Source organism: Lacerta agilis, chromosome 12 (assembly GCF_009819535.1).
Source record: "Lacerta agilis isolate rLacAgi1 chromosome 12, rLacAgi1.pri, whole genome shotgun sequence".
Taxonomy (NCBI): domain Eukaryota; kingdom Metazoa; phylum Chordata; class Lepidosauria; order Squamata; family Lacertidae; genus Lacerta; species Lacerta agilis.
The window spans coordinates 30,086,607-30,105,109 of NC_046323.1; the positions used below are offsets into that span (position 1 = coordinate 30,086,607).

The window sequence follows — 18,503 nt, forward strand, 5'->3', positions numbered from 1 at the left end:
GTCTTTTCTGCAGGAGAAAAAGGGTGGCACTTTCATAAAGAACTGACTAACACTCTTGCCTTCCTGAATGAAGCCAAGGGGAGCTGAAAGAAAGACATGCACTCGCTTGCACTTGCATGAAGCAAATCGGGTATCACAGAAAACTACCAAGTGTCAAGATGCAAAAGATGACACACAGTAGTGAACAATGAAACGAGCATCTTTCCATCATAAAGCGAAAAATGAAACTGAAGAGTATTATTAAACAGCAGGGTGTCACAGAGAAACCAAATTACTTGGACAAATTCAATGCATCTGCCAAGTGATCTGAGCAATGGATATAACTGTTCTGTGGGGGGGGGGGGCTCCTCAGATATTATCCCTCTCCCCTCATCATTGTTCCTCAGGAATAGATATCAAGCTTGAACAGTCCCCCCCTCCACGCTCTTTCACCGCAGAGAGAAGCAAACTATCCCTGCAATCTCTACGCAGGGCTGCTTGAAACTCTGTAAAGTCACTGCAGTCAGTGATGAAAAAATAATAATACTAAGCTAGATGAATCCATGTCCGAGTATAAAGACAGCTTCCTACGTTGCTAATGTACAACAACCAAACCAGGGAAACTTGCCTTTATTCAAAATGACAAATCTTTCCTGGCCTTAAACGTTAATCCCTCCTTAAAGGACGGTTTAATGTCCCAGAAGTTAGGGGTGATCCTGCATTCTGCCACTTCCCCCAATAAAAACCCACCGTTTCCTGCTGAATCGGAACAAATGCCAACCCATGGATTGCCCAGTGCGGCAGTAAAAAGTACCAAACATTTCCATGGTCTCAGGAAGCCATGTTTTAGCTTACTGTGTCATGTGAACCATTTCATTCCAATAGTGCAAGAAGGAAGCTGGTGTGGGTGGCAAACTTAAGACACAGCAATACGATCCAGCTGTTAACAAAATTCACAGAATTTTAGCAGCGGTTTCCAAATTGCCTCAAGATCTGTCACATCAATACATTGGTGGTGGTAGGGGGTGTGGACGACAAGAACCACAAAAACTATCCTTTAGGATAGTTCTGTGCTTTGATTTACACCCTTTAACAGTCAGAATTTCAAACCTCTTAAATCTCAGAAAAGTAGGCCTGCAAAAAAAAAAAAATCCTCACTATATTTTCTTCTGCATGCTAATAATTCTCTTTGCCTTCAAGTACTAAATGTTTTTAATGAAAACCCTACGCGTTTCTCTCTGAACTATCCATAATTCAGTACTCAGAGCATTTCCATTAAAAATAAAATGAGGTGGGGGAGAGAAATTACAAGCAGGGGTCATCCAAATGCAAATCGATGCTGCAGTAATAAAATTGGGAAAAGATAATTCTTCGGGAGAGCTTCCCTTGCTACGGCATTTGTAAACGTCATTAACAAAAACTAAGGCAATATTTAAAAACAAGTCTCTTGCTGTAGTAGAATTCGTGAAACATGGTACAAAAACCTCAGTAACTAGACAAAAATGTCTGCTTTTTGTTTGGAAAAACAGAAAGACTCTTAATCATAACAGCCAACCAGCACACATGGTTGATGGGGATTGGAAAATGAGACATCTGTTAAATTTTCCTCTTTATCTTCACCATGCAGTGTGTGGCCACATGCCTTAATAACTGCATCCTATCCAAACGCCTCGCTGAATGTGAATTCATTTCCTCAGCAGCTTTTTCATGGCAGCCCACACCGTGAATCAGAAAGGCTTCTCGGTCACAAACTCGTCTTTGGAATATTCCTCTTACATTTTCCAGATGCAGAATTCAAACAAAAAGTGGGGAGAAAAGAGAGAAGAGGCCAAATTAGGTGGCCTTCTGGCAAAGCTTGCTAACTGAACAATGCAAACGATGCACCTCAAGCTCAACATTTCTGGAGAGGCACACGAACATGTTGTTAACAATATGCAGGGCGACTGGGTGTGACAAACGATCAATCTCTATGCAGTCCTTTCCCCCCCACTGCACCCTCCTCTTTAACATCCAATGGTAAAGTAATACTGTGGAAGTTATCTCAGATAGGAACAAGTTGCCATGTTATGTAAAACAATACCTGAAATCTGTTTAATTGGAAATCGTGACTTGACGTTTCACCACATGGAAGCAGAAAGAGGGCATGCATTCAGATGTGTGGAAATCCTGGAGAAACATCATCTTTTAATGACTGCCTTCCACCTCAGTATTTGCTGTAGGTATAAACTACATTTATTTTATACACCACACTCTTGCCTCCTATTTGCCTTTTCTCTAAACGAAAGCTGTTTGACAGTGGAACGGACTCCCTGGGAAGGCGATGGACTCTCTCCTTCACTGGAGGTTTCTATGCAGAGGTTGGATGGTCATCTGTCATGGATGCCTTAGTTGACATTCCTGCATTGCAGGGGGCTGGACTAGATGACCCTTACGGTCCCTTCCAACTCTACAATTCTAAAAGCCTTAAGCGTTGTAACCTTTCCTCATAGGGCAGTTGCTTCACCCCTTGAGGGTAACCTCAAGCAAGTTACAAGCATCTTCATTATAATGTTTTATTTGCATTTATGACCAAGATCCAAAACATTACTGGGATTTATTATACAGGTATTTCCTGGTATGAGGAAGCAGTCCATTCTTATACAGATTCAACTTCTTCTACCATGGGTGCACAAGTAAACAAGGCTGTCTGCTGTCGGTTCAACTGTGGCTGCTGAATTCATGCTCTACGCAGGTGTTGGTAACTTAACTGGTTTATTAATGGCTGAGCTTTTAACACAGGCTAGCAGCAAGGTTTTTCATTGGTTCAATGGAGAACAGTCTGAAGGCTGAGTATTGTAGCTTGAAGCTGCATACACGCCATATCTTTAAAGCACATTACTTATGCCAAAGAACCCTGGGAACCGTGGTTTGTTATGGGTGCTGGGGATTGTAGCTGTAAGAAGTGTAAACTAGTTTTCATGGGCCTTAAATCTACTTTAAATGTATGGTGTGTGTGTAGGCTGAGTTACATTGACGGGAACAGTGTGAAACTGATTCACTGTGCCTGCATACAACACACAATCCTCCCTTTTTAAAAAATGTGCAAGGTATTTTTCTTTGCTATGTGTGCCCTTTGTTATGTGGCTTACCTGTCCTGTTTAGCTATCTACCCAGCCTCAGCCAAAACCTTAGCAGAGTTGTAAACAAACTGTTCTGAGACACTCAATTTTTAAAGTAGCATTAGCTTACAAAATTACAACTGTGCAGGAAGAAGGAGTTATTTTCCGTTTTTGTGTGAAGTGATCTATTCTGTGCACTTGGGTCTATTCAATGCTTCTCCCACGCAGTGCTTCTTTCTGTGATGCACTCTGCTTAGATAAACAAGTGTGACAGAACAGGAATTTAAACTATTAACTTTCACACAGGCTTACCGGTTTGCTGTACCAATGACAGCCTAGACTCTGCATCAGATTGCTTTACATTTAACTTGTGACATGTCACAGCTGGTACACATATTTGTCACTCTTGTTTCCAACATACGCTAAAAAATAATAATAATAGTGCACTTGTCAAACTGAGGTGGAAGAATATCAGCCTATAACTGTTACGTTCTTCCTCTTAGAAAGGTCTGTTTGTTGTTGAAAGCAGTATCTAATCCCCAGTATAGGGAGGCAAGGACTAACCTGGGGGCTCCATAGGCCTCAAGTCAGCACCTGGCACCCTTGGACAGCTGCCAGGACTCCAGTGCCCTGGCAGGCCCTACCAATGCTTTCCCTGGGGCACTTGTGCTGGGCAGCTTGGTTGACAAGCCACCATTTTAAATTCCTGACAATATCCAGAGGTACCATGAGAAATTTAAAATGGAAGCTCACAGCAAACCACCAGTGCTGCAAGCCCATATCCGGGGGCCCACCATAGGGCATGCCATGAGTCACTTCAAACATGAAACCAGCTCTAGGTATCTATTGCTATATTCAATTTAAATATTCAGAGCATGCATTATTTATTTTTATCTTAGAAGGTAAATCAGGTAAATCTTTAAAACCATTTTCTATACCTTACTATCTTTCAGAAACAGGTTAATAGGCTAGGAATATGTATGCCACTTCTGAAACATTTTTTAAAGCACATGAAAGCACATATGGGACCACATTAATCATTTTTCAAGTTAGCTTCATTGAAAAGCAAATGGAGGAACTATTAAGAAACCAGGAGTGTTGCACTTTTCCTACTGTACAAAAATTCGGTAAATCCAAGTTCTCTAAGGTCCAACCTAGATAACTGAAAATCAACCAAGAGCTCCCAAGTGGATCCAATTCCAGCAATGCAGTCAACAAATTTAAAGAGCACCAAAGAACACTTGCAATGAGCAACTGGGAGCACCCTGTAAGGAACACTGAGCAAGGAGGTCTAAAGAGGACTTTGCAGCCACCATCTTACTTGTCCCATGTCTGATGCAATATGACATCAGGTATGTGACAGGTGGACATGGCTGGGGGTGGTGGGAACAGCTTTTCCATGCCTGAAGGCATGAACTGCATAGGAGGTACAACACCACACAAGCTGGCCTTGCCCCCATTGTCCCCGTCACCAACAACTTCATCCTTGACCTTCCCATAAAGAGCAGGAAGGTCAAAGGGGACTTTTAGGTAAGTTTCACGGAATGCATTTAGAAGCTTCTCCATAACCAGCAACCCTGCTCCTTAGGTTTTCTGATCACAGGGAGGCTTTTAAGAGTGTTCAGTCAAATGTGCTTTTAAAAGTCCACTTCCATGTCAACCCCCCAATTGCCCACATTGAATGGTAAAGGCTGTAGCAGGCCTCTAAACTAAAGGATCTTTGAATCTGAAATGGATAATGTGAGAAACAGCAGTGAAAGGAGATAGAAATGTGGGCAGAGGCAACTACAATTATTTTCTACACTGCCCAAAATAAAACGTTGCTCTAGTCTAGAGTAAACATTCCCCTACTGCTTTATTTGATTCAAAGCCTTTCCCCATTTTGCTGATAAACAGAGTGAGGGGAATATTCTGCCTCCAGGTAATCTTCTGATCCTGACACTTCTCTGCCAGAGATTTGGAATACATAGTTCTAACACTATCTGAAAGCTCTGGACCACCCGAGGCAACATTTTCAATGTGTCCCTCGGAAAGAGAAGCAAATGCCCCATGCTTTCAGAAAACACACACAAACACAGTGACTTTGAAACGTTTTCAACTACTACTAAAATAACTTGAACAGTATTTTAAACAGGCGAGCAAGATTCATTACCTAAACATAAAGGGAAATATGAAGCATGTTATTTACAATTATACTTACACTTTATTTAATCATACTTTGCACTGTGCCATGAAACTATTTCCACCAGACTGGAGATTTTCTAAATCCACACACTGGTTTCCCCCCCCCTTGAGCACCATAAGTTGGCATGCTGCTGGTAGTTCTAGACAAAAGCAATGCAATTTGGATGGCTTATCACAAGGTCAAGGCTCTGACCTAAGGAAATGTGAGCTGAGCAGCAGTTGTACATTTTGCTGCTTGCATCAAGTCCTAGCACAGGATAAGGTGTGAACAGTACGGTCAGAGGGCAGCACTCAACACCTTACTTCCCAATTGCCCCCTCATCCTTTTAGTTAGTGCATCAAATATTTTTAGATTGCAAGGTTGCAGGTGAGTCCTTATTTATTTAAAGCATTCATAAAGGGCAATCAGTAATATTAGGGCAAGGGAGTAGGTAAAGACCTTAATAAAATCTACAAGCCCATAAGGCCCTGACTCTCTGCACTCAGTTTCAGCCAAATCCTGATGCCTCTCTGGTTGCTATTGGGGTTGTCCCCAAAAGCAAGAGGATCAGCACTGTGTTTGGAAAGACAAGGAATCCCATATCCTTTCAATCAGAGTTGGCCTGGTGGTCACCTAAACTGATCGCATGTTTGAGATTTTTATTTTATCTTATTTTTTAAAATATTTTTATTTTGCACCATAAAAACAAAATGAAAAATAAATACACTTTTGCCACATTTATACACTTTACATTATAGTTTAAACTCCGCCGAGTTTTTAGACTTCCTTCCATCTCTGCATTAGTTTTCTAGGTTACATCATTCTTCCGCTTTCTCTCAATTTTACCTAATTGTTCACATCCTGATATTATCACCCTCAATCATTATTCTCTCTGTTGCTTTGCAAGTATTTCACCACACCTGTAAGTGTTTACACATTTTTACCATCTTTTAAATATTCCAAAAATTGTTTGAGATTTTTAAAGTTGTCAGTGATGTAAATATTTTTAAACTTGCAACAGGTGCATTACAATCAAATTGTACAAAAGAGTAGGAGGAGGTATTGCTATTATCTTGTGCCTTGTGTTTTTATGTTGTAAGCCGCCATGACAAAGGGTGGTATACAAATTTAATAAATAATAGCAGCAAAAAAAAGTCTTAGGTCTGTTGCAACTCCTGACAAGAAATGACTGAAGATTAACCTAAGTAGGACATGAATAGACTTGCAAGGCCAAGCAGATGTTGTGGCCCATAGCAACCTAAAGAGTTGCAGGACAAATTAATAGTATTGGAGTCTGTGAATTGCAAACATCTTAAGACTGATTAACTTTGGAAGATGATGTCTCTCCCACCGAGTTCAATACATCTGCAACCATGGTGAGAGGAAAGTTGGTTAATCATTGGCTGAAGAACTTCAGCTCTCTTGAAAGAGCAAAGACCCTTAGGAAACCTTAAAGGCAAATAAATTTATTGTGGCAACAGCATCCACTTCTTCAAATGCTTTAAGTGAGAGTTAAATGGACTCCAGTCCATGGAACCTTAAGCCATATAAATGTTTTCATCTATTAAGATGCAACAAGACTTTTTGCTACAAAATCCTTCAAGGGTTGTCTCCTAAAACAGCGGCCTAACCTTCCATTCTCTGTAAGAACAGGTTCCGTGCACAACTTTGTCACACCCCTCCTATCATTAAGAACATAAGAAGAGCCTGCTGGATCAGGCCAGCGGTCCATTTAGTCCAGCATCCTGTTCTCACAGTGGCCAACCAGATGCCTATGGGAAACCCTCAGACAAGACCTGAGCCCAAGAACAGTCTCCCCCCCTGCAGTTTCCAGCAACTGGTACAGTATTCAGAAAGGTTGCTGCCGCCAGCTGTGGAAAGCAGAGCAATAGCCACTGCAGTACTAATCTCCTCAGTACCAATTTCTCACATAATTAAAAACAATTTGGTAGAACGGTGCTTTGGTAGAACACCATCACAACAGGACTAAATTCTCTGCTCTTCTATCTGTTTCAAAAAAAACAAAAACAAAACCCACACAACAAGGATCTGCAGAGCATTTGGACGAAATATGTAAGGCTGCTATGGTGTCATTTACTCTCCATATAGATTTACACTTGTGCATTATCATACCCTGATTTGAAAAAGTGAGAGCTACTCAGATGCAAAGAGAAATTCTTTAAAAGGTACAGTGATCATGTGCATAGTTTGGAACTCTGACAGGCGTTTTTTGAACTCTGGATATGGCATACCCCACTAATGTAATAAAGGTAAATCTACAGAATTGTGTTTTTTCAATACACAACAAATGGCGTGTGATATAGATTTGATGGAAGAGTACAAGTTTGTAAAAGATTGTAAAAGTACAAATTGAAAGAAAAAAATGAGTGTTATAACTGGAAACTGTGGCAGGGAGATAATGATAACCTTTAAAAAAAAAAGCCATAGTACACAAAGGCTATATACAAGAGTTACAACGTAAGTGTAAAGATCTTCAGTGACACTCACTGCAGTTTTTCTGGTGTAAAACAAAAACAAAAACAAAAACCCTCCTGCAGGGCTTTAAAAATAGCCCTTACGCTTCCAGAATGCTAAAAACACAACACTAAAATGCAGAAATCATGTACTGGAGTAAAGACTTTCAAATATGATACAGTACTGTTTTCTGCTCCACACGCCTTCTAGAAAGAAGACACAGGGACCCAGACTCAACAATAAGCAACTGTGCGGTGTACAAAGAGCTGAGACATTGCTATTAGGCTAAAAGTAATTTGGCGTGCCTCTCTCTAGGAAACTGGTGTGGGGCCCTGTATCTACTGCCTAGTGGTAGTAGCATGTACACTCATTAACTCTACTAAAGCTCTCTTGTACTATTACTACTAGTAAAAATATAGTTTCAATTTACTTGTGACCTAAAACAACTTACATACACAAAAATGGCCATCAAGGTTAACAATAAAACTACAATCTCTCTCTCTCTCTCTCTCTCTCTCTGTCTCTCTCTCTCTCTCTCTCTCTCCAGACAACACATGAACAATAATAAGCATGGTAATCATATTCCCTCAAATGCCTGGGATAAGAGGTTCATCTTAATCTGTTGCCGAAAGGATGTTAGCATCAACACCAGGCAGGCCTTGCTGAGAAGAACATCCCATAGATGGGGAATATTTGTAAATAAAGTATCGCGAAACCTCCATACAGTAGTCAGTGATCTTTCCACCAAAAGGAAAACAAACCCAGTAAGTGGTGCTACTGAAACATTCCATCACTCAAAGCCAGATATTATTTGTAACTCTAACAGTAATGAGAATTCATGGGTCCCCAATAAAGCAAAGAGCTTTACTATATTGGGGTGGGGGGGAGGAAGGGGCCATGATAGCAGAGCTGGAAATTAGAGTTGGATGCCACATTTGGTATGCCATTGATAGATTCTACACTGGCATTCTGGTTACTCTATGAACAGACTCTTGGTGCTAGATGACAAAATTCAAGGACCCGTATGACCATGTAATGAGATAGTTAAGTAAGTGAAGAACCTCTAGGTTTACGTACCTCACTTGGAAGTATTCACATGGCAAGTGGCAGTCTAATGTGGCACTTAATAACAGGGGGTTGCAGAAGAACAATCTACTCCTGAACCTACTGTTTTAAGAATAGGCACAATAGGTCTATTTTCTACCTCAGCATGTTTCAAGCTTATAAGCCTTTGAAGAGCATCTTTTCTCCCCCTTGGTTTACATCCCTAATCATCCATCTTAATCCTTTTAAGCACAGAGCTAGTAAAAAAAAACACTTCTAACTTCTTCATATAATCTCAAGCAAATCATGAATTGCTATTAGACACTTTTAGAAACTTAAATTGGCTCTGCCTTCAGCTATTCTTTAAGTTGTGTGCAATTAACTGCATTAATGTTCTCTATCATTATAGGAGTTTATTGGGGGTGGGGAATTAAAATGCTGGCGGGGGGGGGGGAATATTGAAAGAATACTTCCAACATTTTAAACTGAGTAGTAGCACAGGATAAAGATGTGTGCCTGTCCATTTTTTCCAACAGTAAGGAAAAGGTTAATGTAGACATGGACAAAAAAAACATATCACAACAACAACAATTTATTCCACTTCAGTCAGAACAAAAACATATCACATGTGAATTCATACTTTAAAAACATATGCTCCTTCCCCAGTTTTTTCTTTCTTTTTTATGCCACTACTCCAATCCATGCCTACACACCAATATTAGCTGCAGGGGAGGCAATATACAAGTTATTATGCTTGTATGTTCTCCCCTCTACAGCCAATAGCACCTCTAGTGAGGGCAATTTCAATAGAGGATGCAATGGGAAGAGGGTTAGAACCTCACAACTACAGACCTCCTCAAACCCAAACCAAATACTGCAATTAGCAAAACTGGGATGAGAAGGAGACACTGGGAGATATATTCACACATTTCCCATTCTATTGAATTTGGTCTTCACTTGCTCTGGTGCATTTTATGCAGTTTATTCAGCTACACACACCTGGCCATCCAGGTGTTATTGAACTCCAACCATCACATGTGTGTAGTTAAATAAACTGCATAATATCCAGGAACGAGGAACCCGATGGTCAGGGATGATTGCTGTACTCCATCAACAACACAGATATTTGTGCTGTTGGCCTATTGTTAACTTCTTGTGATATACTTATACTAGATTAAAAGGGGGGATATACCATATAAAAATATGATGTGATATTATGTTACGTTAAATTTACACTGAAATGCTATTTATTTTTTGTTGTTGTTCTATTTAAAAATAGGCATTTGTTTAAAACAACAATAGGAAAAAGCAACTTGGCACAGCTGACATCCCAGAAACTCTTATCAAGGTTGCTTGGTCTGTTTTATTTCACAGGGAAACATACATGTGTGGAAATCACAGATTTTATGTTCTTTGTAAAAGACCATTAAGAGAACAAATGATCGCTAGTGGAATCCTGCATATGCCTATTCAAAGTATGTCTCATTAAGTTCAATGGGACTTACTTCCAGGGAAAGGTATGGAGGAGGAAGAGGAGGAGTTTGGATTTGATATCCTGCTTTATCACTACCCTAAGGAGTCTCAAAGGGACCCAGGTGGCGCTGTGGGTTAAACCACAGAGTCTAGGGCTTGCCGATCAGAAGGTCGGCGGTTCGAATCCCTGCAACGGGGTGAGCTCCCGTTGCTCGGTCCCAGCTCCTGCCCACCTAGCAGTTCGAAAGCACATCAAAGTGCAAGTAGATAAATAGAGACCGCTCCGGCGGGAAGGTAAACGGCGTTTCTGTGCACTGCTCTGGTTCGCCAGAAGCGGCTTTGTCATGCTGCCACATGACCTGGAAGCTGTCTGCAGACAAACGCCGGCTCCCGTGGCCTATAGAGCGAGATGAGCGCCGCAACCCCAGAGTCGGACACGACTGGACCTAATGGTCAGGGGTCCTTTTTAAGGAGTCTCAAAGTGGCTAATAATCTCCTTTTCCCTTCCTTCCCCACAACAAACACTCTGTGCGGTGAGTGAGGCTGAGAGACTTCAGAGAAGTGTGACTAGCCCAAGGTCACCCAGCAGCTGCATGTGGAAGAGCGGGGAAGCGAACCCGGTTCACCAGATTATGAGTCCACTGCTCTTAACCACTACACCATACTGGCTGTGTGTGGAGTGGGACTATAGCAACCTGAGGGCTGCATTCTCATGTGAATAACCTTCTGGAACCCATATACTAGTGGTAAGTGGGGTCAGAGGCAAAAGTGGGTGCAGCAACAGATGTGACTCTTGCCTTAGTACAGTAGCCTGCAGCCCATTCACATAAAAGTTGGGGGTTTATGCACATACACACACACTACAGAACCTCCAACATCCATCATCCATATTGTACTGATGGGGCAGCCTTTTTTCTTTTTTTGTATGCGCAATGACAAATACTGTATTCAGGTTGAGCAGAGGTAGAGGCATAGCTTAAACAGGTCAAGAGACTGGCAAAGTCCCACATAGCATCTACAGAGCAAAAGACAGCATTCTGAGAGGCTTACAGATCCCAAATTCAGAGCCAGCAGTGCTCGATTAAGGCTTCCAGAGATGGCAAGCAAAAACGTACGTGTCACGCATACCGTAGTTTCTTACCTTTCCCCCATGGCTGGTAAAGCTAGATTAAATTATACAAAATAGCTAGACAAATTAAGAGATACTGTGCAAATATTGATAACAGCACTTGCAATTCTGCTTTTCTTGGGGATTGCCCGAGTGCTAATCAAAGTACACACTGGCCATTCCATTATGAACTGGGAAATTGTACTCCCAGGGCCAGGCTAATCACAGGATGTGCTGCAGGTACTAGGACAGCCAGGAAAAAAAATAACAAACAGCATTGTTATTCTTCATCTTTTTCCTTCACGTGGTTCCTCCCTTTCTTCTTGTATCTTCTTTTACATTGTTAAAACAATAACAAAACAAAACAAAACAAGACATGACAGTTGGGCTAGAGAGTAGTTGCAAGTTATTTGGTCCCCTTCCCCAGTACAACTCTTGCCCCTTTGTATCTTCACAGCACTGCACAGTAGTAGAGGAAGCTGCAAGACGAAAATAGTTAAGGCAACAACTCTCTCTCTCAAGTAAAAGCAGCTTAGCACAGAATTTTCCACTGGTGACTGCTGCATTAGCTAGAAGAGTTTAAAAAACGATGGAACAAAAGTTTAAAAGGACAATAGACTGACTCATTTCCCATTAAAGGCGAAGGAGGGTGTGGGGTTCTTTCCCTCCTGGTTCTAGCAAACTGCAGTTAGAGACTCACTGTGTATATCGGTGCAAAATTTACCATTACATGGATTAAAGAAATCCACCCTCACAACATGTACGTATTTTTGCAGTCAAAGACTGGTGAAAATCAAGCAATACCAGCTTCTCCACATTCATGGCCAAGTGTTTTGTTTTTATCTTATCCTACAAGTGTTGGTCATTCCTGAAGGCGTTGTACTTCATATATGCCTTTTTTGGATTTTATGTGATAATCGCTACCGACACATTAAGTCTGTGGCTCTCACTTCTGGCTGTGACAGATGCACACAATTTAACATACAAATGATAACTTGATCAGCAGATGAGAAATTATTTTCAATAATATGCAAATTGGTATTGTTGAATAAAACAGCAATTGTTTGAGAGGGTTTGTTTGTCTAGCTTAATTTCTTTCCAGCGACTCCCTTCATCAACTCTGTCATCTGACTCTTTAGATTACAGTTTGTCAATTGTTCCTCAATTACTTAGTGGATAAATGATTACTGCAGCTGGATAAACGATTTATGCAGCTGTAACTAATATTACCAGATACGGTTTTCCATACTTAGGAATTGTGGTTTTCCTAACTGAAGTAATGGTTATACCAATAAAACGTGTGTCGGGAAAAGATAGACTAAGTTATAGCAGACCTGGTTATAAATTCATCTGTGCAGGATTCACCAGTTTAAACCTACAAGAATCCCACACGGGTTGCCAGACTACTTTGGATCTTATTTCTTTGTTAGCTTTTCTGATTTACAAAAGCTGAGAAACAGACCGTGAATACTGGGAGCTGAGTAAGAGACCCTCTCAAGCACCTTTTCTTCTCTATGTTCATTTATTACATGCATATCCAACACCTTTTCTCCAAGAGGCTCAAAGCAACATACTTTGTCTCATGGCCCTCATTTTAATACATAGGAACATGAGAGAAGCCTACTGGACCAGGCCAATGGCCCATTTAGTCAAGCATCCTTTTCTCATAGCAGCCGCCAGGGTGCCTATGGGAAGCCTACAACCAGGGCATGAGTACTCTGCCCACCAGTGATTCCCAGCAACTGGTATTCAGAGATATGATGTTTCTGATAGTGGAGGCAAAACATAGTCATCATGCCCAGCAGCCATTACAACGACCTCATTATCTCTCAGCCCAATCTGACATGCAGAATAGTCTCTAACATCTTGGGGGGGACACAACCTGGCATATGGGTTACCTCTTACTCTATAATTTTCAGCTTTGCTTGAGAACTTCTGGTTTCCAGGCCAATTTACTTATGCAAGGCAATCTGACATTGTTCCCTATTCCCTGGTCACAGCATCAACCAGATACTACCAACCACACCTGCCCCTAACTTTTAAATATTTTAGTGGTGTATCCATAAATCTCTGTCGTGGGAGCAAATGATAAACTGTTATAGCACTTACACAGCATTTCTTAAAATGTCAGGAATATTGGGGGAAACTGATTTTTAAATTAAAATCTAAACAAGTGAACCTATTTACACATTTTGTTCTGTACAGTTCTGAACAAACCTAAAATTTCATTCGCAGATTCTGCACAGCTTTAACAAAAGTCAGCTGTGCCATCTCAAATGGGTTGCAAAGTAACTTTCACTACATGCTATGCATTTGAGCAAGTCTTGGTAACTGAATTCATCAAGTGGGGAAAGTCTTATTTGTGACATCACACCCAGCACAACCGTGGGAGGAAAGTGCCGCTTTTTCTCCCCAGCTCCAGTACAGGAAGGGAGGGAGGGCAAGGGCTCACCCCTGTTGTGATGAGCTTCAGAGACTCTTGTAAAGCAGTGGGATCCCTTGCCTTCTCAGCCTCAGTACCAGGTTTTTTAAAAAAAAACAACAACAACACACACACACACACACACATTTGCCAGTGACAACGCTCATGAGTGCCTTTGTCAACTGTTGCTAAACAGTAGCAGTCAGTCAATCTTCATTAAAAAAGTAGTTCATGATCAGAGATGCCTACATAATTTCCAACCTAGCACAAAGACTGACACTACCTCAATTTCAAATTAGGTTTTTCTCTGCTTAATGCTTTCGTGTGTTTTTTTTTAAAGTAATATTTACTCATTTTCAATGATTCAACTAATATAACATAAATGCCATCCTTACATCACAGATAGTTGCTATTCCTGTTTGATTATTCAAGTAGAAGGCACATATCTAAAAATGTGTGATGTGTGAAACAAGATCAATTACCTGGGTTTAAAACATTGCTCGTGCAATTGTCAAGCTAGTAGAGAGAACCCAATGAGATTTCACCCACAAGAAAATACAACACAATCACATTTATATATCAAGGTCCTCTAATGCAATGTTTACCCCGAGCTTCAACTTGCAAGGAAAGGCACTGCAAAAGGAAAGAAGGAATTGCTTCCTAAAAATCAGGAAAAGGGGTGGGGTTTTCTCAGTAACAGGGCTCTCAGAAACATGACTTTCCAAAAAATACTTCAGGACATAATGAATACCATTCCAGCACTTTGTTAGGAGGTGCTGGGCAACCACCCCTTGAGGAGACTAAACTTATTAAATACATAAAATCCTTAAAATTAAGATATGAGACAGCCCGGGGGGGGGGGAGCCAGGGGAGCCTACTAAAACAACATCCAGTTCCCTAATCAGCATGTCTGACAAATGGGTTGCAAAGGGAGGGTAAGATAAAGCTGTGGGAGAGAAAGAAAAACACCATGTCTGTAGCACCCAGAGAGAGTGGCTTCCAAAGATACCCACTGAGTTCATAGCAGAGACAAGAGTCTGAATGGGAGGTCTTCTTAGTTCACAGTTCAGTCTCTTATTCACTTCACCAAAGGATGGCGAGAAGAAAGAAAGAAAGAAAGAAAGAAAGAAAGAAAGAAAGAAAGACTGTTTCGAGGGGAACTGAGTCTTCTTGCCCCACACCAACACCAACACCAACATCACTAGGCTAGACTAACTCAGTTTGCAATTATCCAAATGGTGGAATATAGAAAGCAGAAGGGACCAAATACCTCACTGCTGCAGTGCCTCTTATTAGCCGATACTGCTTTAGAGTTAGTTAATCTGGGATATTTCAGCAAGAAAGCTGGCCCATTTGGCTTCACACTGCTGCCTGGGGTCAGCTGCTAAATACCGTAACTCTGACTATGTTCACAATGTTAGTTATTCCCAGGAAAGACACATGCCCCCGATTACCATCAACTGGGCCTTAAACTTGCCCAATGAATGTTGGAATCTTTGCGGCCTGATACAACCATCTCAACAGCCCTCTTATAGAAGGCATTTCTGAAACCGATTGTAAGCCTCCATAACGAAATGCCAGTAACAATTTTAAACTAGGCTTAGGAAATATGGTGTTACAAGTCCCAGTTATCCTACGCTGCAGGATGGAAGTGCCACTGGGTGTGTGTGTGTGTGTGTGTGTAAGACATGTTAACAGACAAAAGGGTGATGATTAAGGTTGAAAAATGCTTCCTCAGCCCTTGTATACAGTACCTATCATCTCAATGGGTTCCTGAGATATGATGTTATAAAGAGCTCCCCCTCCCCACCCCATAGCTGCTCTCTAAAACTTAGGACTTTATAGGCAATTCATCTAATCCCCTATCACGTGTTCTCACCATCAATCCTGCGGTCAAGGATTACACACAAACACACTTGTTGGAAGGGGCTGCCAATATACGATGTTTGCAGAAGCACTATATGGAAATAAACAACTGCAATCCCAAAGACCAAATCTGAGGCTGCCCATCCCAGAGGCATGAAGTGTGTGCAGAAGGAGCAATAGCTGTAACCATGGCAACTGCTGTCATCTTGGGAAGTAGGCCTGAGGCCTAGTCAATCGCCCTCCGGTATCTTCCCAAAGTATACCTAGCATGGAATTAGAAGCTATCCAAGGTCTAAGACCAACAGTGCCTGCCTAATATCTAGCACTCCACGGCTCTCTAAGAGGGCTCTTTTTCAAGCTAGTCTGGTCAGAGGATTCTTTGCCCCACCTTCAGTTGACTACAAAATTTTATCCATCTCCTAAGAATCACAGCTAAGTGACAAAAGAGATCTAACTACCCACTTCCCCCCACAGGAGGCAAAACCCTACTGGGGGGGAAACAAGAAGTTATCACAGACACAGGCTGATTAGGACCATTTCAAACCTACTCTAGCCACATAAAACCCTTCTGAGTGAAAGTATGCCTAAATATTGAGACAATAAATATGTCTGATACACCGGTTAGCCACAACTACACAAGGGGCAAGCAACAGTTAGAGCTTGGAATTATTCTTAACGATTAGAATTAATCCTTATTTTCCAGTTAGTACCAAATATGAATCCTAAGGCCACGAAACAAATTCAATACCGGAAGCAACTAGCAAAAAAATTCGCCAGAGACAATGTCAAGAGTTAAAACAAAAGAACAAAAGCATCCACTCAAAAACAGTGGAAAGAATAACAGACCAGTGAAACTTACCTTAATTGGAGCACTACTAAACTTAATTTTTCGACTTGCTGGGATTTCATCTTCTTCGGGCAATCCAATAATTTCAGAACATTCCATGTCAGGTTCGTAATAACAGTTGTCATCGCTGTCTTCTTGATCATCCTGTTCTGTTCCCGTCTCCCCCCAGTCAGAATTATATCTTGATCGTACCCTGTAGACATTGTAATCAGAGTGCATATACACATGAGAACTCTGAAAGTTATTCAAGTCTTCCTGTTCTTCCTTTCCATTTGTATCTTCACAGTGGGAGCCAACAGAATGCGAAGCTTCAGTGACTGTGATGTCATCACTATCTATTAAGTTTCCTGATATTTCTGCAGTCTCAGCTCCAGCAGAGATCTTTTTTTGCTGCAAAGGTGGTACTTGAGGCTCTATTTTTGCCTTATTGCTCGTACAGTTCTCACCCAAACTTTGTTTATCAAGTCCATCTACTGACTCTTGTTTAGTCGCTTCACAGGCATCAACAGAATCGTAGCACACACCCTTGTTTTGTATTCCACCTGTTTCTGACAAAGGCAAAGTGCTTTTGGGGGTTTCATTGTCTGATGGAGATCTACTACTGTTCTGCTCAGAGTTTTCAACAGGTGCTGAGCTGGTATTTTGTTTAGCTGATGGAGGCCAAGCATTGGCGTCTTTTATGGGGCTGAAATCATCGAGGTTTGCAACACTGGAAGACAGATTTGTGTCCACAGAAGACAAGTTTAGTGGATAGTGGCCAGTTACAGAATACTCTTCATTGTTTCCTGTCTTTTCTAGAACATTTTGTTGTGAGTCAGTATTTTCAAACACTGCACTAAGTTGGCTCACTGTTGGAGAAACAGCCTCTGTCCTTGAACTAAGACTGTCCAGCGAATCTGTACTTCCTCTGTTAGACTTAGAGCTGCACCAGTCATCTTGAAGATCACTGTTAGAAACGGATCTCTCTTTCTTTGGGGAGTAGCGATTTGAGTGCCCTGTTTCATGAGTATTTCTTTCAAACAACTTCCGTGTTTCAGTAAACTTGGAGTAAGAAGGACCATCGTGCATAGCATCAAACCTACTAATCCTTTCTGAAACGGAAGATTCTAACTTCACAACTGATCCATCTCCCTTCTCCACAAGCTCTTTTGGCCTAATTCTTCTTTGGGGAGATAGGGGCCCACCTTTACTTCTGGTCTTTGCCATGCCTCCAGCACTCTCATTGGGCTCCATGCCCATTTGCATGAATAAATTTTTAATCCTGTTGACGTTAGATCCATATTTCCTCCCCCTGGTTTGCTGAGAAGCCTCTCCTTCTTCTTTAGTCTTTTGTTCTCCATCTGACTTAGGCTTGTCAAAGGTGCTTTTCAATGCTTGGAACTCAGTCCTATAAGCGTTCCTGTGAGGAGAGGCACTTCGGAGGTTTGATCTTTCCCCTGAACACTCTGTCTTCATCATGTTTACTTTTGGGATGTTAAACCAACACACATAGTGGCCGCTGTACCCTCCAGTTGAGATTGTGGATGAGGGGCTTAAAGGACATTAGATTCTGCCAAGGCCATACTTATAGGCAGACGACAATCCTCCAGATATGGGTACCAGCAAAAACAGAAACAAGTGGGAAACTGGATGTCTTTCAAAAGAATGTTGATGTAACCTGCAACACAAAGGAGGATTTTGATTCATATCAGTGGGTTTGTAGATTTTCATACCTATTCAATATTTACATCAGTTTTAGAATATGGCTGGCTATAAAAGGGGGAGGTTATGATATGAAGCCACCAGATGCAATTCCACATCCCAAAAGAATCACATTTGAATTTGGAAGTTATATGGATGGGAGACTTGCCTGGGAAGCCCCACTGACATATACCCTAAGCTCCTTAAATGAAGACCAGAACATAAATTGAATAAATAAACTATTTCACACTTTAGTAACAACATGAATGTTATAGTATCTTCAGAACTTCATTTAAGTGAGAGCTAATCAGGACTCCATCTCTTAGAACCCATTTTGGGTTTCATTA

At 41.3% G+C, this 18,503-nt stretch overlaps 1 protein-coding gene across 10 annotated transcripts in view; it reads right to left on the minus strand.

Moving 5' to 3' along the window:
• The window catches only part of PPP1R9A (protein phosphatase 1 regulatory subunit 9A), a 133,429-nt gene that overhangs the window by 94,313 nt on the left and 20,613 nt on the right, over positions 1–18,503 (minus strand). For all 10 annotated transcript variants that reach the window (XM_033166130.1, XM_033166131.1, XM_033166134.1 and 7 more), the window contains exon 2: positions 16,489–18,133. In XM_033166130.1, coding sequence (XP_033022021.1) covers positions 16,489–17,934 — 1,446 coding nt within the window. In that variant the 5' untranslated portion in view covers positions 17,935–18,133. The remainder of the gene's footprint in view (positions 1–16,488; positions 18,134–18,503) is intronic.